This window comes from Podarcis muralis, chromosome 13, assembly GCF_964188315.1.
Source record: "Podarcis muralis chromosome 13, rPodMur119.hap1.1, whole genome shotgun sequence".
NCBI classification, from domain to species: Eukaryota; Metazoa; Chordata; class Lepidosauria; order Squamata; family Lacertidae; genus Podarcis; species Podarcis muralis.
The window spans coordinates 6,820,649-6,847,881 of NC_135667.1; the positions used below are offsets into that span (position 1 = coordinate 6,820,649).

General features: G+C 50.6%; 1 protein-coding gene across 3 annotated transcripts in view; it reads left to right on the forward strand.

The window, feature by feature from the left end:
• The first annotated feature begins 9,853 nt into the window (after window positions 1–9,853).
• The window catches only part of LOC114581469 (myosin-7), a 42,096-nt gene continuing 24,716 nt past the window's right edge, over window positions 9,854–27,233 (forward strand). For 2 of the 3 annotated variants that reach the window (XM_077916899.1, XM_077916897.1), the window contains exons 1-15: window positions 9,854–9,919; window positions 12,848–12,900; window positions 13,296–13,507; window positions 14,494–14,637; window positions 16,008–16,164; window positions 16,791–16,818; window positions 18,011–18,125; window positions 19,536–19,628; window positions 20,299–20,362; window positions 20,697–20,795; window positions 21,837–21,940; window positions 22,040–22,178; window positions 23,285–23,403; window positions 23,559–23,708; window positions 24,535–24,705. In XM_077916899.1, coding sequence (XP_077773025.1) covers window positions 13,304–13,507; window positions 14,494–14,637; window positions 16,008–16,164; window positions 16,791–16,818; window positions 18,011–18,125; window positions 19,536–19,628; window positions 20,299–20,362; window positions 20,697–20,795; window positions 21,837–21,940; window positions 22,040–22,178; window positions 23,285–23,403; window positions 23,559–23,708; window positions 24,535–24,705 — 1,587 coding nt within the window. In that variant the 5' untranslated portion in view covers window positions 9,854–9,919; window positions 12,848–12,900; window positions 13,296–13,303. Of the gene's footprint in view, window positions 9,920–12,847; window positions 12,901–13,293; window positions 13,508–14,493; window positions 14,638–16,007; window positions 16,165–16,790; window positions 16,819–18,010; window positions 18,126–19,535; window positions 19,629–20,298; window positions 20,363–20,696; window positions 20,796–21,836; window positions 21,941–22,039; window positions 22,179–23,284; window positions 23,404–23,558; window positions 23,709–24,534; window positions 24,706–27,233 lie in introns of all 3 variants that reach the window. The other variant, XM_077916898.1, reaches the window with a different exon arrangement.

Below are 27,233 nucleotides of genomic sequence, written 5' to 3' on the forward strand. Positions count from 1 at the left end.
CTAGATGCGCTTTGGGGGTCTCTTCCAAGTCTACAATTCCATGAGGGTCGTGCAGTCATAGAATCATAGAATCATAGAATCATAGAGTTGGAAGAGACCACAAGGGCCATCGAGTCCAACCCCCTGCCAAGCAGGAAACACCATCAGAGCACTCCTGACATATGGTTGTCAAGCCTCTGCTTAAAGACCTCCAAAGAAGGAGACTCCACCACACTCCTTGGCAGCAAATTCCACTGTCAAACAGCTCTTACTGTCAGGAAGTTCTTCCTAATGTTTAGGTGGAATCTTCTTTCTTGTAGTTTGGATCCATTGCTCCGTGTCCGCTTCTCTGGAGCAGCAGAAAACAACCTTTCTCCCTCCTCTATGTGACATCCTTTTATATATTTGAACATGGCTATCATATCACCCCTTAACCTCCTCTTCTTTGCAGGAAGAAGGCAGGAAAGATAGCAGCATTCCCATAATCATTAAAATCGACAAATGTAGACAAATAAACCCAGGGATCCCTGGAGAAGGGCAGCCTAATAGGATGTCCTCTGGAGGTCCGCCAAAACTCTAGCCTAAGGATTTTTTTTTTTAAATGCTGTATTTTAATACTGTTTAATACCTTGGCCTGGCTGATGTGGTCCAAAGAAATCAGAACAATACGTTTGACACCAGCTTGGCTGCAGGAGATGCTGGAACGAGGTATACCAGGAACCATGCAACCATCTTAGGGACTCCACTGCGGATTTGTGTAAAATTTACTCCTGAGCCTTTTCTTGAAGGAAATCGAAGGAGGCAGCAGAGGTTTAGCACCAGAGCTTCCCTTCTCCTAGGTGGGCTGCCTTCCCAGGCGGACGAGCCCCGTCTGCCCCTCTCTGTTGATACAGAACCGCGACCAGTACAGTCACACAGTTTGTTGCATATGTCAGGTGAAGATGTGGCCGATCATTCGTTAACAGCAAAGGTCATAAAGGTAAAGGGACTCCTGACCATTAGGTCCAGTCGTGGCTGACTCTGAGGTTGCGGCGCTCATCTCGCTTTAGTGGCCGAGGGAGCCAGCGTACAGCTTCCGGGTCATGTGGCCAGCATGACTAAGCCGCTTCTGGCGAACCAGAGCAGCGCACGTAAACGCCGTTTACCTTTCCGCCGGAGCGGTACCTACTTATCTACTTGCACTTTGACGTGATTTCAAACTGCTAGGTTGGCAGGAGCAGGAACCAAGCAACAGGAGCTCACCCCATTGCGGGGATTCGAACCGCTGACCTTCTGATTGGCAAGTCCTAGGCTCTGTAGTTTAACCCACAGCGCCACCCGTGTCCCTTAGAAATTACTAGAAATTTCTTTTTCTTCCACTTTAAGGTCATTGAAATTACTTTTTAAGGAGTGACACTGATTGCGGCACGAGCTTTCGTGGACCGGAGCTCATTTCACCCAACTGCAACCTTACAGCAAAGAACACCATGAAGGGTTTAATCCATTGCCAACTACTGTTCTTTTGCAAGTCTTCACTCACCATTTATTACTGGTGAGACATTTTTATTCCGCCCTTCAAAGGAGGTGGCATCTGCGATGCGTGACTTCTGTGGCCCATTTGCCTTCACAACCACCCTGCGCAGTAGGCCCGACAAGAACAAACACAGCTATTCTGTTCTTCGTTTTATCTCGGTCTGGAAAAACGTACCACCCACAGACCTCTCTTGACACGTGTACAGCCGCCATTAAGAAACCCTTGAGTGGAGCAAGCAAACAACCATTTTTTTGTGCTTAGAAAGTCTGGGATAATTACAGCATAGCGGGACCCTGGTCTGTTGTATGTTTAGCACGATGTTTAAATCTAGGGCCAAGCTGGCAGCGCAACTGGTCCTCGGTGCCAGGCCTGCAGCCGCGAGGACAATGGGCAGGTATCACCCGAAGGCCCAGCTGAGAATGTGCCTGGCAAGGGCTGAGGGTGTGGAGACCCCCATCTCTGGCAGTCTCCTCTGAAGCAACGAGCGAGTGATGTCATGGCAGCTAGTAAAAAGTCAGAGAGAGAGAGACAATGGGATGCCAGGCATTCCTTCCCCTCACCTCCTGCTTCCAGGAATCTGCATTGCTATTGTTCCGAATGCTAAATTTGCTGCCAAGAACCCCAGTCCCCTCTGTCTCTTCCCAGCTGTTCATAATGTCCCCCTCTTGCGCCTTTCCAGAGGCTGCTTGCGCACTGTACATTTACACCACACACCCCAAAAATACAATAACAGGAACTGTAGTTTCCCCCTTGGAGAACTACAACTCCCAAAATGCACTTCCCATGATTTAAAGCTACGTATGTCCTTTAAAGAAGGCTGGTCGCCGAAGAATGGATGCTTTTGAATTCTGGTGCTGGAGGAGACTTGAGAGTCCCATGGACTGCAAGAAGATCAAACCTCTCCATTCTTAAGGAAATCAGTCCTGAGTGCTCACTGGAAGGACAGATCCTGAAGCTGAGGCTCCAATACTTTGGCCACCTCATGAGGAGAGAAGACTCCCTGGGAAAGATGGAGGGCACAAGGAGAAGGGGATGCCAGAGGACGAGATGGTTGGACAGTGTTCTCGAAGCTACCAGCATGAGTTTGACCAAACTGTGGGAGGCAGTGGAAGACAGAAGTGCCTGGCGTGCTCTGGTCCAGGGGGTCACGAAGAGTCAGACATGACTAAACGACTAAACAACAACAACATGTCCTTTAAATGTACGGTGTGTGTGCAGAGCCCAGTCCTCGCCCTAGAACCCCCCCCCCCCCAAGTTTTGGCTCATTCTTTGATGGATTTATCATTATCAATAATAAGTCGGTTGTTACCTGCATACGACGTCTCCAAGCGCCTTGAAAAATGTTAAGAGCTTTAAGCATAACCTAAAATCCGGGGTGGGGGAAACTAACCTTAGAGGCCAAATCCAATAAAACAGCAGCAGGCATGATTTAAAAATAAATAAATGTCCCCACCTTCCGTTTGGCTGTTTCCTGCTTTCATGGGTTTAGCCTCCTACGTGAAAAATAATAATTGTGAGCGTGCATTAAAAGAGGGAGAGGGGTTTCCAAAGTGGAAGGAAAGTTTGAGAGAGGTGGATCAGAGCATTCACAGAGGCTTAGCCTCGTCGCTATTTCAGCTCTCGTATAATATGCAACGACGACTCAATGTCAATGATTGAGAACCTTAATAAACCGCTGATAGCTGGGTGGAAGCTGCAAGTATTTAAGTATTTCTCAGCAAGGGCAAAAATGCAGAGGCAGACACCCTTTTCCTTTATCCTCAGGTATCACAGCCATCCCCATTTAGGGTCCTCACAATATTTCATTATCTCTCGACCAACTGCCCTGCATCCGCCACCCCCAATATTCCTCCTTCCCTCTGGCTGTTTCTTCCCCCCCATTCTTTCCTCCCCCCCGCTGAGCTCCCCCAGAACTTGGCCCCCTCCCAGCAAATAGCATCCCTTTGGCCAACCAGAAGATGACATTACTGCTGCTCACAACCCCAGCGTGCTTTATCTGCCTGATATTTTCGAAACAAGCACGCCGGGGCTAAAAGAGGCGAATGACGGTCGCATATGCCTTATACCAGTTTAGACAGTCATCTGGCTTCTCCCCAAAAGGACCCTGGGAAGCACCCTCCTGGTCCTTTCTGCTGGGCCCTTCTGCAGGCAACGCAGCTGTTCTCCCCGAGAGCCATTAACCATCTCACGAGGTTGCTCTGGGTACTGTTGGGTAGATCTTTCAGCTGGTGCCAACTGAATTTCATGGGTACAGTGGTACCACGGGTTAAGAACCTAATTCGTTCTGGAGGTCTGTTCTTAACCTGAAGCACCACTTTAGCTAATGGGGCCTCCTACCGCCACTGCGCCGCCGCGCGATTTCTGTTCTCATCCTGAAGCAAAGTTCTTAACCTGAGGTAATATATCTGGGTTAGCGGAGTCTGTAACCTGAAGCGTCTGTAACCCGAGGTACCACTGTATAAGCTTTTGTGTGCATGCACACTTTTTCAGATATCTGAAGAGGTGTGCATGCACACGAAAGCTTATATCCAGAACAAACTTAGTTGGTCTCTAAGGTGCTACTGGACAATTTTTTAATTTCTTAATTTATTTCGACTGCATCAGACCAACACAGCTACCTACCTGAATTGGGTTTCATGGGTTGATTTGTGGTCTGGGTGGTAGGGAGATGGTGTTGCTGCGTGGCGGGGAGATGGGCCGAGGTGGCTCGCGACCCTGTCCGGACCCTGAGATTGTTGCATGAGGCCCTCCTCTGGGAGAGGTCTAAAGGGTGGCAACCAGAGCCTCTGCCCCACTGAGCTGCCAGTCTTCAAATTCTCCACCAAACTAGCTTTCTCCCTAGTGACCGCTTTCTTAAGGGATTGTCTCCCCAAGGAGACCCACCTGGTGCCAACCTTGCCATTGTTTTGCCACCAGGCAAAGACTTTTTTTTAAAAAAAAGTTGGGCAGCTCCAGGGATATGCTCTCCTAAATCTGCATGCAATAACTTTTACATGATTTTTTATTTCACGGTTAAAAAAAAACTTTAGTTGCAAATCGCTTTGGGACTTTGCTGAGCAGAAAGCCACACCAGTTGCCGGGGTTTGCAAGAGGGAGAAGCGCTCTTGCGTTCGAATCCTGCTTGCAGGTTTTCCACTAAAGCAACTGCCTAGCCACTGTGAAAACAGGAAGCTGTACTAGAGGGGACATTGGCTCAATCCAGGCAGTGCCTCTTATGTTCCTACGATGTGCATAAACCTTACAAGCCCCTTCCTGTTTCGCTTTGCGGGCGGATTCATTGGCGGGTATCTAAGTTGCTTTTTGCCCGCAAACGTAACCCAGGTGCATTTTAGCAGTGGCTCTGTTGACATCCACACATGCCCTGAGTGCTAGCCTTGTCTTGGCTGCCATGCCGCGCAGGTGGCGCAGTTGTGCGGACCTCTCGATCTTTTCCTGTCCTGTTGATGCCTCTGCTCTATCCTGGCTCGGGAACAATAGCCAGGCGCATAGTGCCAGGGCGGGCCAGGAATCCCATTGTCGTCTCTCCAGCCCACATTTAGCCTTTGTTTCACCTGCCTATTGTTTTTGAAGGTGGAGGGGGGCATCTTGCCAGGGCTGCAGGAACAATAGCCAGGCGCATAGCGCCAGGGTGCACCAGGAATCCCATTGTTTTCTTTCCAGCCCACGTTTGGCCTTTGTTTCACCTGCCTATTGTTTTCGAAGGCAATGGGGGGCATCTTGCCAGGGCTGCCCCCCTCTTCCCCATCCCTCTCGTTAGCTGGGGACTCCCTTAAGCTGCTTCTGTTTGGTGTGGGGGGTTTTTTTGCATGGCTTTCGTGCCAATTACATTCCCAGCTGGGCTCCTGGAACAACCTTTTCTATTATCCTCGCAGCTGGAATTCTGGCTCCAAAAAGTCATCAGTGCCCATCAGGCAGGGGAGAGAAATGGCTCATTTGGGGGGCAGCCGGGAAAATTGCCTTTTCGGAAGTGTGAGCGTGCGTTACAAACCGCCGAGTCCTTCGCTCAGATTTCAAAATGGGGGCCGTGTGAGGCCTAGTGGTCTGAGCAGGGTGTGCGAGGAGCGCTGAAGGCTAGGACTTCAGGGGTCTGTCGGAAGAAAACTGGGGTGCCTCAGGGTAAAGGACGGGGAGTCAGGAGCCAGGACTCCTGGGACCTTTCCTCTCTCCTTTCTGACGGAAACAGCAAAGCCCGAAGAGCAGGTTCAGGAGGCGAGGCGTTGGGCAGCAGGCCTTGTGGTTAGAGCAAGCTTGCGGAGATTCCTGCTTTTTTAGCTCAGCTTGGGATGGCCATGCGAATTCCTGAGATAAATTTTGCGGTTCAGGACTGTGCTTATCAAGCTGTCCTGCCCTCCGTGGGTCACTTGACAATGACATACAGTGCTACCTCAGGTTACATATGCTTCAGGTTACATACGCTTCAGGTTACAGACTCCGCTGACCCAGAAATATTACCTCAGGTTAAGAACTTTGCTTCAGGATGAGAACAGAAATCGTGCTCCGGCGGCGCAGCGGCAGCAGGAGGCCCCATTAGCTAAAGTGGTGCGTCAGGTTAAGAACAGTTTCAGGTTAAGAACGGAGCGAATTAAGTACTTAACCCGAGGTACCACTGTATTCCTGCCTGTCGTGGCAACTGAATTGCTAGGCCCCGAACGACTCCTAATTGCGTCTTTACGGTCAGCTGAGCGATGCTCATGCGTCGCTGGTGTTCAGGGCGCACGGAGATGGAGCCCTCTTCCCGGTTAGGAGCCAGGGCGAGAGGGTAGCCGGGTGTAGTGGTTAGAGGAGGAAAGGCAACTCAACGCAACAACACAATTTCCAGAAACGGAAGACGAAGAAGCAGGGCCAGTTCTTCAGAGGCGTCCGGCGTTTATCCCTCCCGCTTCTGCTGAGGTGGCCAGGGCGCTGTGGAAAAAGAGAGCACCTTGGAAAGGCTATATTTGTGCCGCGCATTTGGACAGACAATGGACACATGGGAGCAGAGGGTGGGGGGTCCCAGGCGAGAGACAAAGAAGGGAGCAGGTGCGAGGGGGAAGCCGGAGCCAATTCATAATCCGGGGCAGGGCACAGCGCCAGCAAACAGGGCGGCACTGTGCCAGGAGCTGCCACCTTCCGGCCATTAACTCCATGCAGGCCTCCCTTTGGCGTTGTCTGTGGGCATTTTCCGCCCTCCTGGCTTTTGGCCTCCTTTCTGCCTTCCAGGACACAGCCTGCCCCCCACCTCACGGCATTCCCTCCCCAAATGTCAGGCCCTCGCCTCCCCTCTCGGCTTGCCGCCGGCCCCGCCAGGCCGTCACTCGATCCGGCGGGTGACGTCCGCCGATGGCCCCCCTTGGCCCAGAACAAAAGGCAGGAATGGCATGGAGGCAGCGTGACCTTCGCGGCCGGCTCCTCTGGCGGCCCTTATATAGCAACCTCGCCACAAAGGCTCCTTATTATAGCCTCTCATCGGGGAGACGGGAATAGAACCCAGGAGTCCGGCCTGGGGACAAAGGAGTCCAGGGTCCCAGCCGTCCCCTCGGCTAGGCTATGGAAAAACCCAGATTCAGCCTCAGAGATGGGCTAAAAGGCCTAGGCCTCTTTTTTGGGGGGGGGGGGTTGTAATGAAAAGCAGTTTTTTGTGTTTTCAAACTTCTCACGTTTAAAAACCAAGAAAGGGGGGAACAGAAAACCCAGGCTCGGAAGCTCTTATCATAGCTGTCAACGATTCCCTGTTTTTAAAGGGAAATTCCCTTATTCCGAAGAGGATTCCTCGCAAGAAAAGGGAAAAGTTGACAGCTATGGGTGGCAAAATGGCAAAGGAAAGCCACTCTGTGCATGCTCAGAGGTACACTCGCCTTGCCTTTCCAGAACGGAGCCCCGGTGGTTTGAAATGGGCTCTGCAGCTAAGCCCAGGGAAGGCTGGGCTTAGCATAGATCCCATGCTTTCCTCGCAACCCTGCAAATTCTGGATCCAAATTTTGAAATCGAAATCTTGTTGCATTTTGCAAAAAAACGGGTTGGGTGGGTGTGGGGAGGATGGAGAAGAATGCCAGTTCAGTTATTACTATTTTTATGTCATTACAGGGCAGCTCTAGATAGTTTTTGCAATGATTTTCAAGCCCTTCCAGAGAGACAGTGGATTTCTCTAAAAAGAAAAAAGGGAAAGACTTGGTTAAAACTTACTTGCTGGGGGGGAAAGACATCTGGATTTTGCTGCCTATTAACTCAGTTCCCTCAAATGAAAAGCCTCCTTTTTAGTATTAAAAAATGGCTGCCAAGTGCAGCTCTCCACATATTACTTAGCTGGGGTTTTGCCTCTGTACTGCTCTGAGGGATTTTGTACCATTTGAGAGATCACCCTCTTAACTTACATAAGTTTAAACGGGTTCATGTTTTTGCCTCAGGGCAATCGAACTATGAATCAAAAGACAACCAGAACGTGGTTTGGCTGTCAGCTGGACTTTTTGAGTCTCGTATACATAAACTTTCTCCACCTGAGCGAAAGAAGAGGAAAAGGCGAGTTTGTCCATGCAGGTAAACAACCCTCTGCTGCGGACGGAATGTGCGGCATTGCACAAGTTGTTTCTTTCGGCCTCAGTTCTCCAGCTGTAAAATGGGACTAGCGGTGCCGTTCCCCGTGAAAGTGAGAGCAAGACAGCTGCTACATGTGAGGTGGGCTATCAGATCTGCTGCTGCCTTCACAGTTGGAGGAAATAAGGCTTTTCCTGCTGGAAACTACAGGAGGGGAGAAATCTCTTGTGCCTGAATCCTGCTTGCGAGTTTTCCACAGGCATCTGGGTCGTATAGTTCCATTTTGTGGCTAGCTCAGCATTGCTTACACTGGCTGGCAGCAGCTGTCCAGGGTTCCAAGCAGGGATCTCTGCCATTCTTCCCTGGAGATGTCAGGATTTGAATTCGGGCCTTTTGCATGCAGAGCGAATGCTCTTATCACTAAGCTAGGGCAACGTTCAACCTTCTCTGCCTTTCCCCCCCACCCCAAATCCCACTGCCTGGAAATGAAGTACCTCTATCACGCCTGTGCTTCTCCCACTCCTGAGTGGGTGGAAGTTTCAAGCACTGCTTAATCTCTCAGGAGCGGCCCTCCTTTCAACCAAATCATGTCCCTCTGCAACAGCTTTCAAATAATAATTTTTAAAATGGGAAAGTATATATCCCTCTCTCAATAGAAACCCTCTTACGGTATTTTCCAGGGAATGAGTCCGCACAGGGAAAGTGGCCAGGGGAGAAATGGGCAGACTTCGTATCGAAATGGACACCTCCTCCCGTGATAATTCAGGCAGCGAAAGCACAATGTGGGGATATCTAAAGTTGTTTCCTGAGGCCCTCGGTCTGAAAATGACGGCGCTCGCTTTTAGGTTGCCTGGGGGGGAGCAAAAGACCTCAGGAGAAGTCAAAGGAAAGCTTCACCCAAGATGAGGCTCCCGTAATCGGCTTCACGTTGCCTGATTCTGTTTCCGGGATCAAGGGAGGAACGGAGGACAGTGATGCGTTTTCAAGTGGGGTGGCTGAGCCCCACTAAGCAACTCAGGGGCTCTGGACATAAATCAGTTGCACCTTCAAAACCAGGGGTCAGCAAAATTTTCCAGCAGGGGGCCAGTCCACTGTCCCTCAGACCTTGTGGGGGGCCGGAATATATTTTTTGGAGAAAAGTGAACGAATTCCTATGCCCCACAAATAACCCAGAGATACACTTTAAATAAAAGGACACATTCTACTCATGTAAAAACACGTCCGCGGGCCAGATTTAGAAAGCGATTGGGCCAGATCCGGCCCACGGGCCTTAGTCTGCCTACCCACGTTCAAAACCATCCCCAAACCCTCTGAGTTGCATCTCGGAACTTGGATTGCAGCGAAATCAACGGCACTTAATAAGGCGATGCCTCCACGCAACGTTTTCCTTTCTCTTGATTCTTCCCGTTACGTTTCTGCCACGTGGGAGAACAGTAAACTATGGCTAAGGTTGTTTTTTGTGTGTGTGAGAGTTTCAATAAACTATGGGTGCGGGTGTGCAAGAGATTACATGTGGAAACAGAGCGTCGGGGAGGGCAGTGGAATATTCCTAAGTTGCCAAAAGTATGTGCCGCTTCTGTCTCTCATCTCCCCTGAGACCCCCTCCTCTCCCCGCACTGGAATCTCAACCCTGTTGTTCCAAGATATTTTGATGTCCACTGCCCCCCCCTCCCTGAACCTGTTCTTATTCTTCATACCACAACAATGACGACTTGTTCCAATTGTTCCAGGGGAAGCACGATAGGATTGGGGTGGTGGGGAGGGAACTGGTTGGGGGGGGGGAAGGAGAGAGAGGAATGGGTCTGTGTGCCCATATGAGGCCGGCCGGTGGGAGGGAGCGGGGGGAGCAGGGGTTTATAACCAGGGTCCTGGCCAAGCACCCAGCTTACAACCCCACCCATCTTGCACTGGTCTCAGGTAAGGCCCAACGCCAGCTGTTCCACATTGGAGGGTTTGGGGGCGGCTGAGAAGGTATCGTGTTTGCCAGTGATTGGGCTCTGGCCATCCGGGCATGGGGAAATCTAGGCAGGGAGTTTGCACCCATGGAAGGAACTCTGAAGGACATCTAGTCCAACCCCCTGCTTGAACCCACAAACCTGAGATTAAGAGTCTTATGATCTACCAGCTAATCTATCCTGGGGGCAGGGAATGAAATCCAAGCTGCTAGGTGCGCTTTCAATGTACCTGGTGGTTCGTGATATTTACAAATTTTTTGCACATTTGCAATGCAGGCAAATGGTAGAATGCTGCCTTTATCTCTCACCTTTTTCTCCAGAGAAGCTCAAGCTGGCATACTTAGTTCTTCTCCCCCTCCCTCCTCATTTTAATTTCCACAACAACCCGGCGAGGTAGGCTAGGCTGACCGGCCCAGGGTCACTCAGTCGTGAGCTTTGTGGATTTGAACCCTGCTCTCTCCCAGCTCTTAATCCTGACGCTAGCGGCTCGCAAGACAGTGGCTGGAATTGGGAATGGGCTGCGGTGTTTGCAAATATACGCGGGCGGGTGTGTTTGGGCTGGGGTCTCTGTGCAAAATTGGGGCTTTGTTCGCGCCCGTTGGTGGGCCGTGTGTTCGGAGAGAGATTTGCACGCGCGTAACGAACAGTATATGCAAATAAGCAGGCATCTTATATGGGGCTTGTGAGGATTGGACGCGGCTCTCAAAAATGTGCTGCACGAAGGGGCTAGGATTGTGTCCCATCCGCACAGAGCCCTGCCTGTGTTTTCGTGTGTAAGAATGCGAGTTTGTAGTGGTGGTTGTGCATTTCCAAATTCAAGAAGTGTGTCTTAACTCTGCAAATCCTGAGATCTGAGAATTTCACCTGGATGCTGGTGGTTATACCGTTAAATACCTCATCCATCCTTCTGAGAATGGTTACATCCTGAGAATGGGTGGTGTAAAGGCATTTCTTGTTTGAATTTTGAAGACAACACTCCACTCTTTCTTCTCCCCCCCCCCCCACCTCAAGTATATCCATTAGATTTCCCCTACCAGCTGAATCTTAAAACTTAAGTTCGAAATTTAGGCATTGAAATCTTTCGGGATTTCTCTTGCCTACGTGCGGCTTTGAGAATCGGGTGAGAATTTCCATGGGCTGTATGTTGAGAAACGAAGGACTTTCCTCCCGGGTTTGCTTCAGTGTGGCCCAAGGAGAGGATTCTGGAAAATTTTTATAATAAGGAATCGTCGTTCCGTTTTTTGTTTTTGTGCTAGCCATAAGTCTAGCTTGTTTTCCCTCTGGAAGGAAAACTGGTGAGCTGATTGTATGGGTGCTTCTGCCTCAAGAACCCATAGCTGTTCATCCCCCCCTTTAGAAGTGGTTGTGCAAAATCACAACCTTGGCGTGAGACAAATCGCACAGGGAGCTTAGCAGTTTTCAGATTGCACGTAGTTGAGCTGTGGAACTCGCTGCCACAAGGCATAGTGATGGCCGCAGCATTGAATGGCTTTAAGGGGTTTAGACAAATTCGTGGATGATAAATCTGCCTGCCATAGCGGTTATGTGCTACTGGTTGCTTGGAATCACAGGTGAGGAGAGAGCGCTGTTCAGCTTAAGCCCTGCTTACAAGTTTCTGATATGCATCTGGTTGGCTGTTCTGAAAACAGGATGCTTGAACAGGTGGACCAGTGTTCAGAACCAGCTGGGCTCATGTTATGCTCTTATCTAGGCAGCCCCACAGCACAGTGATGGTTAGAGCATCACAGCTCAATAACCGAGCACATGAATCGCTGGCGGAAGATTCAGGGTTCCCTGGCATCTCCCATCAAAACAATATTTTAACTTGGATGACGGCTGGGAAAGCCTCTATTTGAGGTTCCTGACTCTTTTCAGACCAGGGATCTAGCTAACTTTAGCCCAAAATTGCACGTGGGGACTGACACTTGCAAGGCGGTACTGCTTCTGCCGTGACTCACTACGGGGCAGGCTGTAACCCAGGAGTGTAGCCTTTTGTCGGTAGTTTGTTGAACTACAAAGCCCATCATCCCCCGTCAGCATCTCCGGTGACCAGGGATGATGGGAGTTGTAGTCCAACAGCAACAGTTTCTTATGTCCGTATGCAGGCATGGGGCTAATTATATGTATTATTGCAGAACTGGGCGTGAGATGCTCAGCTTCGTTCAAGTTTCCTCTCGGCCGCAAACCCCGCAGGGTGACCTTGAGCCAGTCTCCCTCTGCCTGCCCCAACTTCCTAGGTGGACACACCTCGCAGGGTTGTTGTGCGATGATAAAATGTGCGTGGAGAACCGTGTATGCTGCCCCCAGCTCCTCGGACGAAGGCAAACGTTTCACAAAGATTTATTTGCAAGGGAAACATTTAAATGTTTGCCTGGGGCTTTCGCTCCTCCAGGCCCACCATTCGCAGTCACAGGAAGTTCTATCCCTGGAGCCGCCTCCCTGCTGCTGGGGCCCACTGGGAATGGTGGGACTGGTGGGAGGCAGGGACGCAAGGCAGGAGGCCAGCAGTAGGTGGCGCCACAGCCAACAGCCGTCGCAACCGCAGCCAATGCTAGGTAGAGACGCTGAGTTTAAGTTCTGCTCTTGCCTTCCTCCCTGTTGAGTTCTACCAAGATGAAGGAGAAGGGAGCTGACAGACAGGGTCACTCGCTTGACAGGGTATAAGTGAGAAGGCCGTCGGATGGGCTGGCCGATGGCAGACTGAGGTCAGTCACAAGATTTGGCAAGGTGCAAATTTAAAGGATTTTGTTCACGTATTGGCTCAGGAATTGCAAATCAGGAAAATTCTCAGGAAAGTGCAAGCAGAAGAGAATTATAGATATCGTATATGTTTGTGATGGGCAGGCCAGGGAGGATAAACATCCATATATTTTGTGTTTTTCACCTACAGTCATCCGGCCCCAGGTAGCCAATCTCCTGTGGAACCCTAGGAAAATAAAAAAGGTAAACATGGGGAGCTTCTGTCCAGGTGCAGTTGCTTTTACGGGCAGGTGTTTTATTCACAGCTTGCTTTTAGCTGGCATCCAGATTCCAGCCTCTTCTGTTTCTGAGGGGTGTTTTATTTTTTCTGAAAGCCCACAAGAGGGCAGAATACTTGCCCAGGAGGCAGCGACATTAAGGAGGGCGCAGTCCTCCCAGTGTCCACTTGGGGGCAGCAGCACAACAGCTTCCCTTTTGGAGAGGTGTGTTGGGCAACGTGGAGCTCCCCCCATGGGCATTTTGTGAACTGCATATATTGCATACCTCCTCCTCCTCATGGGGTGATGGTGCCCCCTGGTGGCTGGTTGGCAAATTGCACCATCCCCAACCTTTGGGCCTTGGAAATGTTCCCGTTCCAGCTCCAGCCATGTCTTCGGATGCCGGGATGGCCGACTTTGGCCCTGCAGCCCCTTACCTGCGCATGTCGGAGAAGCAGAGGATTGAGGCGCAGAACCGGCCTTTCGACATGAAGAAGGACGTTTTTGTGCCGGATGAGAAGCTGGAGTTCGTCAAGGCCAAGATCACGTCCAGGGATGGTGGCAAAGTCACCGCGGACACAGAGAACGGCAAGGTGCAAGGCTGTTTCTTGTGCTCTCATGCCCATCCCATCGTATAATAATAATTTATTATTTGTACCCTGCCCATCTGGCTGGGTTTCCCCAGCCACTCTGGGCAGCTTCCAACAAAGATTAAAAATACATTAAAATGCCACACATTAAAAACTTCCCTGAACAGGGCTGCCTGCAGATGTCTTCTCAATGTCAGGTAGTTGTTTATCTCTTTGACATCTGATGGGAGGGCGTTCCACAGGGCGGGTGCCACCACCAAGAAGGCCCTCTGCCTGGTTCCCTGTAGCTTTGCTTCTCGCAGTGAGGGAACCAGCAGAAGGCCCTCAGCGCTAGACCTCAGCATCCGGGCAGAACGATGGGGGTGGAGATGCTCCTTCAGGTATACTGGGCCTTTGAGGCCGTTGAGGGATTTAAAGGTCAACACCAACACTTTGAATTGTGCTCGGAAACGTACTGGGAGCCTATGTAGTATCTCTTCTGCATGTTGTGCTCCCAAACTTCTGAAACTTTGGCATTAAAAAATGCCTCCCACTCTCCCACAACCATCTTCCCTTCTGCCCGACACTGTGCCCCCATGATCTCTCCTCTGTCTTTTTATAAATGCTGTTCCGGCCACCCACCTCCCCAGGGAGGCGAAGTGCCAGCTGCCATGCCCTGACTGGGGGCTTCTAGTGCGGCTGCCTCTGTTCTGTCGAGCGGGCATCCCTGTCGTGTCCCTCCCATTTTCCATCTATGGCTTCCTTCCATCCTTTCCCTGCTACCTAAGTAAAAAAGGAGGTGTTGTCCAGTGCTAGTCCTACTCAGAGTAGACCCATTGGAATCCGCGAACCTGAGTGGTGCCTGTTAACTTCATTGCATCTGTTTCGAGGAGGGCATTGGATGCAACCCGGTGGGTTCAATTTTGGGGGCCGTTGGGAGGAAGAGGTACGCCGTCCTTTGGGCGCTGCCTGTCCTGCTGGCTTGAGGCTTGGTTGCCTTCTCTCCACAGACGGTGACGGTGAAGGAAGACCAGATCATGCAGCAGAACCCGCCCAAGTTCGACAAGATCGAGGACATGGCCATGCTGACCTTCCTGCACGAACCTGCCGTCCTCTACAACCTCAAGGAGCGCTACGCGGCCTGGATGATCTATGTAAGTGGGCACAATCCTTCCTGGCACCGGCAATCTGCCTTATCTCAAGTCAGGCCATTTTGGGTCCGTGTAGCTCAGTATTAATGGGACGCGGGTGGCGCTGTGGGTAAAAGCCTCAGCGCCTAGGGCTTGCCGATCAAAAGGTCGGCGGTTCGAATCCCCGCGGCGGGGTGCGCTCCCGTTGCTCAGTCCCAGCGCCTGCCAACCTAGCAGTTCAAAAGCACCCCCGGGTGCAAGTAGATAAATAGGGACCGCTTTCTAGCGGGAAGGTAAACGGCGTTTCCGTGTACGGCTCTGGCTCGCCAGAGCAGCGATGTCACGCTGGCCACGTGACCCGGAAGTGTCTCCGGACAGCGCTGGCCCCCGGCCTCTTGAGTGAGATGGGTGCACAACCCCAGAGTCTGGCAAGACTGGCCCGTACGGGCAGGGGTACCTTTACCTTTACCTTTAGCTCAGTATTAAGTATTAAGTAGCTCAGTATTAAGGGACGCGGGTGGCGCTGTGGGTTAAACCACAGAGCCTAGGACTTGCCGATCAGAAGGTCGGCGGTTCGAATCCCCGTGACGGGGTGAGCTCCTGTTGTTCGGTCCCAGGTCCTGCCAACCTAGCAGTTCGAAAGCACATCAAAGTGCAAGTAGATAAATAGGTACCGCTCCAGCGGGAAGGTAAACGGCGTTTCCGTGCGCCTCTCTGGTTCACCAGAAGCGGCTTAGTTATGCTGGCCACATGACTGTACGCCAGCTCCCTCGGCCAATAAAGCGAGATGAGCGCCGCAACCCCAGAGTTGGCCACGACTGGACCTAACGGTCAGGGGTCCCTTTAGCTTTAGCTCAGTATCGGCAGCAGTGGATCTCCAGGGTTTCAGGCAGGGATCTTGAACCTGGGACCTTCTGCATGCAAAGCAGATGTCCTCTCCCAGAGCTATGGCCCTTCCTTGTAGGAAACTTGCAGGCCTCTGGGTGACGCTGGACTCTTCCTCCTCCCGTCCACCAGGACAGCTGCTGGGCTGAGAGGCGCGACAGACATTCCCCCTTACCCGGCACCTGAACATTATCCAGAATCTGCAATATTCCCACCTCGCTGGAGTGGACTTGTTGGGCACTGATAGTTAAGGGTGTCAAGAGAGCCCTGCAGGATCAAACCAGAATTCCACCTACCCCAGCTTTCGGCTTCCAACAGTGCACAGTTGTCGGGTTTCCTGGAAACCTGCAGGGAGGGTTAAAAAGTCATAATTCCAGGCCTCCTGAGGTTCTCGGCTTCCTTTCACAACCCACACCACCCTTCAAGTTTCTTGCCCTTTTAATTCCCCATAAGACATCATTTTCTTACAGAATGCCCCTCCTCCCTCCTCCTCCCTCTCTCCTCTATAGACCTATTCTGGGCTCTTCTGCGTCACCGTCAACCCCTACAAGTGGTTGCCGGTCTACAACGCGGAAGTGGTGGCTGCCTACCGGGGGAAGAAGCGAAGCGAAGCCCCTCCCCACATCTTCTCCATCTCTGACAACGCCTATCAGTATATGCTGACAGGTAAGGAAAAGGGGGAAAGGATGAGGGTGGCGCTGTGGTCTAAACTACTGAGCCTCTTGGGCTTGCCGATCAGAAGGTCGGTGGTTCAAATCCCTGCGATGGGGTGAGCTCCTGTTGCTCAGTCCCTGCTCCTGCCAACCTAGCAGTTTGAAAGCACGTCAAAGTGCAAGTAGATAAATAGGTACCGCTCCGGCGGGAAGGTAAACGGCGTTTCCGTGCTCTGCTCTGGTTCGCCAGAAGCGGCTTAGTCATGCTGGCCACATGACCAGGAAGCTGGACGCTGGCTCCCTCGGCCAGTAAAGCCAGATGAGCGCAGCAACCCCAGAGTCGTTCATGACTGGACCTAATGGTCAGGGGTCCCTTTACCTTTACCTTTTAAGGAAAAGGGGGAGGGTGCAGAAACTCTCTCTCTCTCTCTCTCTCTCTCTCTCTCTCTCTCTCTCTCTCTGTGTGTGTGTGTGTGTGTGTGTGTGTGTGTGTGTGTTGGCAATAAACTGGGGAGCAAAAATCCTGTTTTGCTATTTTCCACTTCCTGTTTCTTCTGCGTTTTCTCCCCTTCCATTTTCCCCTCCTCTCTTCCCTTTTAACTCTTCTCTCTCTCTCTCTCTCTCTCTCTCTCTCTCTAGATCGTGAGAACCAGTCTATCCTGATCACGTAAGTCCTCCCTTCCCTTCCCCTTTCTGTTTCTCCCTACAAAGTCTCCAGAACACCCTCAGGTGCAGAGGAAGCTGCCTTTGCCCCAGTCATACATAGCTCCATATTGCCCGCACTGCCTGGCAACAGCTCCTCAGGATTTTCCGACAGGGTTCTTTCCCAGCCTGGGAATGAACCTGGGATCCCCTGGATGGTAGAGCGTGAGACTCTTCATCTCAGGGTTGTGGGTTCGAGGCCCACGTTGGGCAAAAGATTCCTGCATTGCAGGGGGCTGGACTAGATAGCCCCTGAGGTCCCTTCCAACTCTACAATTCTATGAATGCAAAGCAGATGTTACGGCCCTTCCACCCTAAAACCTGCCATTCTATCTAAGGCTGCCTCTTCGTCTATTCATTTTATTTCATAAAATTTATATACTGCTTGATTTTATTTTTAAACCCTCCAAGTGGTTGGGCCATCAACTCTTAACTCTGCTGTTTTGGCTGTCTCCATCAAAATAATAATAATAATAATAATAATAATAATAATAATAATAATAATAATAATTTATACCCTGCCCATCTGGCTGGGTTTCCCCAGCCACTCTGGGCGGCTCCCAACAGAATATAAAAAATACGATAAAACATCAAACATTTAAAACTTCCCTAAACAGGTCTTCCCTAAAACCCATCGACACCATGGCAAACCTCCAGCTCACACTCTTTCCCCCTTTTCTCATCTGCCCTGTTCTGACTCCGGACGGGAGGGAACTATCGCTTCCTCACCTGGTCTCCTGGGGTGAGCAGCAAGAATTGGCCAGGTGACCATCTGAGCAAGGAAGATTCACAAAATTGGGTGGTTCTCCCTCCCTGCTGCTGTTGTTTGTGCCACAGACTTAACTATTAAAAATCAGGTTCCTTGCCTTTGTTGTTTCTCTGCAAAGCTGCGATACTATTCCTCACTTGCAACACAAAACGGCTGATGCTGTAGTGGCAGCCCATGACGCCTGTATTCTTAAGAACAGCCATGGTATATTAGAATAATAAATTACATTTTTTAAAAATACCCTTGATTTTGGAGTGGGGGAAATCACCCGAGAGCCACCGGGAGTGCCTCCATGCTGAGTCAAAAGTGGGATGAGGATGTAGCTGATTGATCGGTTGATCAGTCTACAAACGCACCCGCTCTTCAGCCTCGTTTTTCTGCCCCGCAGCGGAGAATCCGGGGCAGGGAAGACTGTCAACACCAAGCGTGTCATCCAGTACTTCGCGGTGATCGCTGCCATCGGCGACCGGACCAAGAAGGAGCAAGCCGCGGCTACCGGCAAGGTGACCGTTTTGTCTGGCTCTGGCTTCTTGTAGTGGTGGCTGGCCTCCTCCAGGGCTGGTAGGGCAGAAGGACAGGAGACGAACACCAGGTGGCGCCAGAGGAAACGATAGGCGGAACCACCCACCCCCTGATTGGCTAGAGGTGAAGCAGGCAGGCAGGGAGGGCTAGCTGAGAGCCTAAAGGACCAGCCTCCACCGGCTGCGTGTTGCACCCAGACCACGTGAAAAGCAGCCCGACCACAAATACTCAGAGCCAGAGGGGCAAGGAAGAAGGAGCTGCCGCTGTCCACCGACTTCTGTCGTCGTATCTTTCCCACTGCTAACCACGTTTCCTGCTCCTCCCACCTCTAAGCTGTTTGATGATATTATATTCATATCCCACCTTTCCCCCAAGATGTTCCTTGTGAGGTAGGTTCGGCTGACAGACCGTGACTAGCCCAAGGTTGCACAGCGAGCTTTCTGGCCCAGAGGGGAGTTGAACCCTTGTCTCCCAAGTCCAAGTCTAGCACTCTAACCATGAAACCTCACTGGTCCTCACATGTTTAAACAGGCATTCCCCCGAATCTGATGACTCAAACCTCCTTCTTCCATTGTTTTGGTTGCTATTCTAAAATGGGCTTCCTTTATTGTACATTGCAATTATGGATTTTATTCAAGTCTTGCTATACAGTGGTACCTCGGGTTACATACGCTTCAGGTTACAGTCTCCGCTAACCCAGAAATAGTACCCTGGCTTAAGAACTTTGCTTCAGGATGAGAACAGAAATCGTGTGGCGGCAGTGGGAGGCCCCATTAGCTAAAGTGGTACCTCAGGTTAAGAACAGTTTCAGGTTAAGAACGGACCTCCAGAACGAATTAAGTTCTTATCCCAAGGTACCACTGTGTATATATATATATATATACAGTGGTGCCTCGCAAGACGAAAAGAATCCGTTCCGTGATTCTCTTCGTCTAGCGGTTTTTTCGTCTTGCTAAGCAACCCCATTAGCGGCTAAGCGGATTAGCGCTATTAGCGATTTAGCGCTATTAGCGGCTTAGCGGGCTTAGCGGCTAAGCTGTTAAAAGGCTATTAACGGCTTAGCGGCTTTGAAAAAGGGGGGGGGGAGAAAAAAAAATGGCGAGACTCGCAAGACGTTTTCATCTTGCGAAGCAAGCCCATAGGGAAATTCGTCTTGCGAAGCGCCTCCGCGACGGAAAACCCTTTCGTCTTGCGGGTTTTTCGTCTTGCGAGGCATTCGTCTTGCGGGGCACCACTGTACACACACACACACACACACACACACACACACACACAAATATATTGGTTTTAGACTTGTAAACCACTTTTGGCGATGAAGAGACATGCAAATGAACAAGGAATAATAATGAGCTGGTAGAGAGAATGTTTCTAACCTTTTGCTCTACTGACAGGGGACTCTGGAAGATCAAATCATCCAGGCCAACCCTGCGCTGGAGGCCTTTGGGAATGCCAAGACCCTCCGGAACGACAACTCGTCCCGATTTGTGAGTGTAACTCGAGAGGGAATTTGAGGCAGGGGCGAGGGGGGCGGGACTACACTGCCAAAATAACTGCCTACGAGGTTGCATAATCCCATATAGGCCCCCTCAAGTCGCTTCCACCTGCAGAACTGGCACTGCTACAGGGACCCAATCGTTCTGCGATGGTGAGAAACAGATCTTTTAGTGCTTCAGCTTCCAAAACTTTGGAACTCCCTGCCACTTGATATCAGAGGACTCGTTTCAGCATCTGCTAAATGCATTTCTGTCTAGGCAAGACTCCCCAGGGATTTAGAACATTGCCGTGTGTTTTCATACGTTCTTGTCTTATCGTTTACTTATTTTTTTGAAGGTTTTGGATAGCTTGGTTAGAGCTGATTGTGCCAAGGTTGCAGGTTCAGTCCCTGTATGGGACAGCTGCATATTCCTGCATTGAATTAGATGATCCCCTGGGTTCCTTCCAACTTTATATGATTCTTTGAAATAGCTCTTCCGAACTGTTTTCACTGATAATTTCGTTGTTCTATTCTTTTCTGCAAACTTCTGTGAAGGTTTCCTCTGCCATCAAGCGGTATATAATCGGGGAGGGGAGAATAAAACCGATAGATAATTATTGTTTTTGTTCCGCCCGCCCTGCCTGCACCTCCTGCTCAGTTTATTTGCTTTTCTCTTCCAGGGCAAATTTATCCGGATCCATTTTGGGGCGACGGGGAAGCTGGCCTCAGCCGACATAGAAACCTGTGAGTTTGCCAAAGGCCTGTCCTTCTTTCCTTCTCCTGATCTCTGGCCCTCCTCCCTGAATTAACGTAAGGACGCAAGTAAGGCCCTGCCGGCCGGATCAGGCTAATGGCCCACCTAGCCCACCCCTTATTCTCACCTGTGGGAACCCCCATAAAACGCAGAAGCTGAGTGCAAGAACATCTTCGCCTCTTGCGGTTCCCAGCTGCTCATATTGCCTACAACAGTGGAGATGGAAGTTTAGCTAGAAGCCTTTATCCTCCATGAATTTTTCCCCCTTTCGTCGTTGCTCCTCCATTTCAACTGCCCCGCCTTCTCTTCCTCTTAATTCCTCAGACCTCCTGGAAAAGTCCCGGGTCATCAATCAGCTGAAAGCTGAGAGGAACTACCACATCTACTACCAGATCTTGTCCAACAAGAAGCCGGAGCTCCTGGGTGAGTTGCTGCAAAGGAGAGCCACTCTGGCTGGATCCGAGATCTTGCTGAGATGTTCTGTACGCAGAAGAAATCTAAGCCTGCGCTAGAAAGGTGGTAGGGTACCTGGTCCGCGGGCAGAAGGTCCTAGGGTCATCTGCATAGTAGGGATGGGAGATATTCCCATAGCTGTCAACTTACGGATTTGAAAATAAGGGACCGGCAGCCTCGAAAATAAGGGAACAGTAGCCAAAATAAGGGATTTTAGTCAACCAGCAGCCAAACGAAGCCTCAAGCGGTGATTCCCGCAGTGCAGCAACCCAGCAAAGGGGATGCAGCAAGAAAAACCACCGTCCCCTCTCCGCTGGGAAGCGCTGAGCAAAGGCGAGTCCCCAGGCAACGCGGCCGATTTGATCGGCACAAAGCATGCAAGCTCCACCCCCCAGTCGTTCTTAAGACTCCTTATTGGGTGAGCAATGCAGCCAAGCAACCCAGTTGGAGCCTCCCTCCTCCCTGGCCGGCAGGGAGGGAGGGAGAGGAGCTGCTTCCTTTGAAACCCGGGAAATTTAAGGGACATCATCAATAAGGGACAGCAGCGGGACACGGCACTGGGATAAGGGACCTTCCCGCCAAATAAGGGACGGTTGACAGCTATGGATATTCCCTGCCTGAAAGGCTGCCAGTCAGAGTAGACAATGCTGAGCTAGAGCATGGGTCGGCAAACTAAGGCCCAAGGGCCAGATCAGGCCCAATTGCCTTCTGGACCCGGCCTGCGGACGGTTTGGGAATTGCCACATGGATCACCAGTGTGCCCATTCTTTCCCTCTTACTTCACCTGAGGTACCACTGTATACTTAAAAACGTTAGTCAGATTGTTGTAACACTTATAATGTAATATGAGTTAAGGGGAAAAAGGAGATAAAATGGATTGGGAAAATGTAATTAGATGCAAAAAAATATAGGGGGAAATTGGAAATTAAAAAATATGAATATATATATATATTTTAAAAAGGGACAATCTTCCTTTTGCCTTATTCCCTGGCCAATGCCTTTCCTTCCCAGACATGATGCTGGTAACCAATAACCCGTATGACTACGCCTTCATCTCCCAAGGAGAGACCACGGTGCCGTCCATCGATGATGCTGAGGAGCTGCTGGCCACTGACGTGAGTAGCTGGGGGGGAGCAGAAGCCGTGTTCCAAGCGAGTCACCCACCCCTCGTGGGCAGCAACACCCAACCCTCCCTTTGCTTTCTCTGCCCGCAGAGCGCCTTTGACGTCTTAGGCTTCACCCAGGAAGAGAAGAACTCCATCTACAAGCTGACGGGCGCCATCATGCACTACGGAAACATGAAGTTCAAGCAGAAGCAGCGCGAGGAGCAGGCAGAGCCCGATGGCACAGAAGGTGAGGAAGGATGCTCGCGATGACATGCAAGCGAGGCAAATGAACGCTGGGTCGCAGGGCAGGATGGTCTGTCCCAGCCTTCCCCAACCTGATGCCTCCTTTGCGTCAAGAAAACAGAACCCCACAACCTGTGTAAATTATAGATACATGTATATGCATATAGGGACGCGGGTGGCGCTGTGGGTTAAATCACAGAGCCTAGGGCTTGCCGATCAGAAGGTCGGCGGTTCAAATCCCCGCGACGGGGTGAGCTCCCGTTGCTCGGTTCCTGCTCCTGCCAACCTAGCAGTTCGAAAGCACGTCAAAGTGCAAGTAGATAAATAGGTACCGCTCCAGCGGGAAGGTAAACGGCGTTTCCGTGCGCTGCTCTGGTTTGCCAGAAGCGGCTTAGTCATGCTGGCCACATGACCCGGAAGCTGTACGCCGGCTCCCTTGGCCAGGAAGCGAGGTGAGCACCACAACCCCAGAGTCGGCCACGACTGGACCTAATGGTCAGGGGCCCCTTTACCTTTACTATATGCCTATATATGTCACCTATAGCACTCTGTTTTGGCAAATCCTGGGCAGGAGTCACATGGGGCAATGAAACCCTCCTGCAGCTGGAGAAATTCCAGCTGCTTCTCTTATTCATTCATTCATTTATCCTAATAATAATAATAATAATTTATTTCTACCCCGCCCATCTGGCTGTGTTTCCCCAGCCACTCGGGGGGGGGGGGGGGGCTTTCAACAGAACATTAAAAACTGGATAAAACATCAAACATCAAAAACTTCCCTAAAGATTTCACCATACTTTGCCTGCTGCCTCCGCCCTGTTTCTAGCCTTGATCATTTTAATAATTTTAAATGGAATTTAAATGAAAGGAGGCCCTCTCGGTTTCCTGACACGTAGCAGAAGTCGGTACCAGAATCCTGTGCATACTCAGAGCGCCCCCAAGAGGTTGGGAGAGGTGGGCCCGCTTCCCTCACGGGGTCCGCCATTGAGGCTGCCTCGCTTTTGGAAGCCCTTCTGTCTTTTCTTCTGCCGTTCCTCAACCAAGGCGAGCCATGGTGTAACTGAGCGGTTTCCTCCCCACACACCCCCTGCCCCAATTCTGAATTTCCAGAAGCCGACAAGTCTGCCTACCTGATGGGCCTCAACTCGGCCGACCTGCTCAAAGGTCTCTGCCACCCGAGGGTCAAAGTTGGGAATGAGTACGTCACCAAAGGGCAAAATGTCCAGCAGGTGAGAGACAGACCTGGATGTGAAATGTGAGGGGGCATTCTTTCGAGGTTTTGAAGGCCGCAGGTTGCCCCCTCGACCTTCCCAGATTTGTTTTAGCTGGTTAATGAGATGTACCTCTCTCTCTCTCTCCCCCCCCTTTTAAAAAAACAACCCAGGTGTACTACTCGACGGGAGCCCTGGCCAAGTCTGTATATGAGAAAATGTTCAACTGGATGGTGACCAGAATCAATGTCACGCTGGAAACCAAGCTTCCACGACAGTATTTCATCGGGGTGCTGGACATTGCTGGTTTTGAGATCTTCGATGTAAGTGGTTCTCTTCCAAGGAGAATCCATTTTGAGATTTTGAGTACCGTATTTTTCGCTCTATAAGACGCACCAGACCACAAGACGCACCTAGTTTTTGGAGGAGGAAAACAAGAAAAAAAATATTCTGAATCTCAGAAGCCAGAACAGCAAGAGGGATCGCTGCGCAGTGAAAGCAGCAATCCCTCTTGCTGTTCTGGCTTATGGGATAGCTGCGCAGCCTGCATTCGCTCCATAAGACGCACACACATTTCCCCTTACTTTTTAGGAGGGAAAAAGTGAGTCTTATAGAGCAAAAAATACGGTAAATAACTGGGTGGTCCAGCTTGGCTTTGCCGGGTGGAAGCCAGGAAAGACGAATGGGTGGTCCAGCGTGACCTACAAATAACCGTCTAGTCCCCATTTCTGCTGGAATTATTATTATTATTATTACCCAGTCATGAATCTATGCAAAATAGTTCATGGGGTAATTTTCAGAAGGCTTCCTGCAAAGACTGGCAGCCTTCGACATCGCTCCTGGCTAGTGAGCCAGTGGGTTGGAGCAGTTAGAGTGCCAGACTAGGACCCGGGAGACCAGGGTTCGAATCCCCGCTCAGCCATGAAGCTCACTGAGTGCGCCCATCACTGCCTCTCAGCCTAACCTACCTCGCAGGGTTGTTGCAGGGATGGATTGAAAAGGAGGGGGAGACCTGTATGCGTACCACCTTGGGCTCCTTATGAGGAAAAAGGTGGGTTAAGACACATTAGTAGTCTTAGGAGGGAGACAGCCTGGAGGGGAGGACAGACTGCCAGTCCTTGATTTCCTTTCCCCCGTCTCTCTTCCCAGTTCAACAGCTTTGAGCAGCTGTGCATCAACTTCACCAACGAGAAGCTGCAGCAGTTCTTCAACCACCACATGTTTGTGCTGGAGCAGGAAGAGTACAAGAAAGAAGGGATTGAGTGGGTCTTCATCGACTTCGGCATGGACCTCCAGGCCTGCATCGACCTCATCGAGAAGGTGCCTCCTTGCCTCCGGCACGCCCTCCTTAGTCCCCAAAGGGCAACTTTCATTCATTTACGCCTAAGCTGGGGCAATTGCCTCCCAGAGTGGGCAAGGTTGTCGATAGGTAGGGCACTAAGAGATTGTAGGTAAAGGTAAAGGGACCCCTGAATGTTAGGTCCAGTCGTGGCCGACTCTGGGGTTGCAGCGCTCATCTCGCTTTACTGGCCGAGGGAGCCGGCGTACAGCTTCTGGGTCATGTGGCCAGCAGGACTAAGCCGCTTCTGGCGAACCAGAGCAGCGCACGGAAATGCCGTTCACCTTCCCTCTGGAGCGGTACCTATTTATCTACTTGCACTTGGATGTGCTTTCGAACTGCTAGGTTGGCAGGAGCTGGGACCAAGCAACGGGAGCTCACCCTGTCGCGGGGATTCGAACCACCGACCTTCTGATCAGCAAGGTCACAAAACACAGAGCCACCCGCAAAACACAGCGCCACCCGCATCCCATGATTGTAGAATCATGGAATTGTGGGGTTGAGACCTCCGAGAGTCATCCATTCCAACCCCCTGATGTACAGCTAAAGAATCTCTTCCAGGGGGTCATCCGACCTCTGTTTAAAAACCTCCAAAGATTACTAGATCTGTCTATTTCTCTTCCATCTCAGTTTCACATGTGCCACAATCATAGGCCCGTTCCATACCATGGATTTTTCAAAAGAATGCATGGGAAATTTGTATCTGTCCACCTTTCATGCACAATTCTTCCCCCGGAAATGTGCGTTTTTGCATCCTCTTCAGCACCCAGCTCCAAAAATATGCATCCCCCCCCCACGCATTTTAAAAATGAAAAATGCATTCAGTGGTACCTTGGTTCTTAAACGTAATCCGTTCAGGAAGTCCGTTCCAAAACCAAAGCGTTCCAAAACCAAGGCACATTTTGCCATAGAAAGTAATGCAAAACGGATTAATCCGTTCCAGACTTTTAAAAACAACCCCTAAAACAGCAATTTAACATGAATTTTACTATCTAATGAGACCGTTGATCCATAAAATGAAAGCAATAATCAATGTACTATATTATTATTATAAATGATAAAAATTAAAATTACCTTACCTGCACTGATGATAGTCATTGCTTTTATCCATTTTCGCAGTCACACAATCAGTCGATCAGTAGTTGAACTGGGTTCCACATGGTCACAAAAACAAATTAACCGAAAAAGCCTCAGAAACAAAAACGCAAAATAAATAGCAAAAACAAAAGCGGCAAACTTAATCCGTTCCGGAAGTCCGTTTGACTTCCGAAATGTTTGAAAACCAAGGCTCAGCTTCTGATTGGTGCAGGCGCCCTGGAAACAAGAGCCAACAGCCGCATCAGATGTTTGGCTTCCGAAAAACGTTCAAAAACTGGAAAACTTACTTCCAGGTTTTTGACGTTTGGGAACCAGGGCATTTGAGTACCAAGGTGTTTGAGAACCAAGGTACCACTGTACAGTGGTGCCCCGCAAGACGAATGCCTCGCAAGACGAAAAGGGTTTTCCGTTTTTTTAGTCGTTCTGCAAGACGAATTTCCCTATGGGCTTGCTTCACAAGACGAAATGTCTTGCGAGTTCTTGCGAGTTTGTTTCCTTTTTCTTCAAGCCGCTAAGCCATTAATAGCCGCTAAGCCGTTAATAGCCGCTAAGCCGCTAAGCCGTTAATAGCTGCTAAGCCGCTGAGCTGCTAATAGCCGCTAAGCCGCTAATAGCCGTGCTTTGCAAGACGAAAAAACCGCAAGATGAAGAGACTCGCGGAACGGATTAATTTCGTCTTGCGAGGCACCACTGTATTTTTATATACTTTTATTGGTGCCGAGAATGCATGGTGACGTTCGGACTTCTGCAAAATCCACTTAATAGTTGCGTTCCAATCTGCACATTCAGTCTGGGACCGGCAAATCAAGCCAGCCCTTTTCCAAAAGCAGCCCGGACAAATTTCCCCTCCATCCCTAAGTAAGGGGACCTCCCTGAGGTCATCTGGATGCCCTGACATATGAAGCTGTTGCCTCCACAATCTGCACAGTCAGGGTATTCCTTTCTCAGTGTTGGGAGGTTTTAAAGCAGAGCTTGGATGGCCGCCTGCTAGGGATTCTTCCTGAGTTGCAGGGGGCCGGACTAGATGGTCCTTGGGCATCCCTTCCGACTCTACCATTCTTTGATTACATGCCACTGCTGCTCTTTATGGCGAATGCCATAAAGAGAAGCACCGTGGCTCAGTGGTGGAATACCTGCTTTGCATGCAGAAGGTCGAATCCCTGGCCTCTCTCTGTGCTGGTAACCCGTGAAACACAGTCCAGGACCGGTCCAGAATCTGAAGGTTCTGCTGGGAGACAGTCCGACAGGGCCAAGGCAGGACATGACGCAGGAAACCAGGCAAGGACAGGTACAGGATCTCAGGCAGGATCTAGCATACAGCAATATTGCTCCCACAACCTGGGGCAGGGTCCGACAGCCTTTTATCTTTGTCGGGGTAACAGCCGGTCCTGATCCCCTGACGACTCACCTC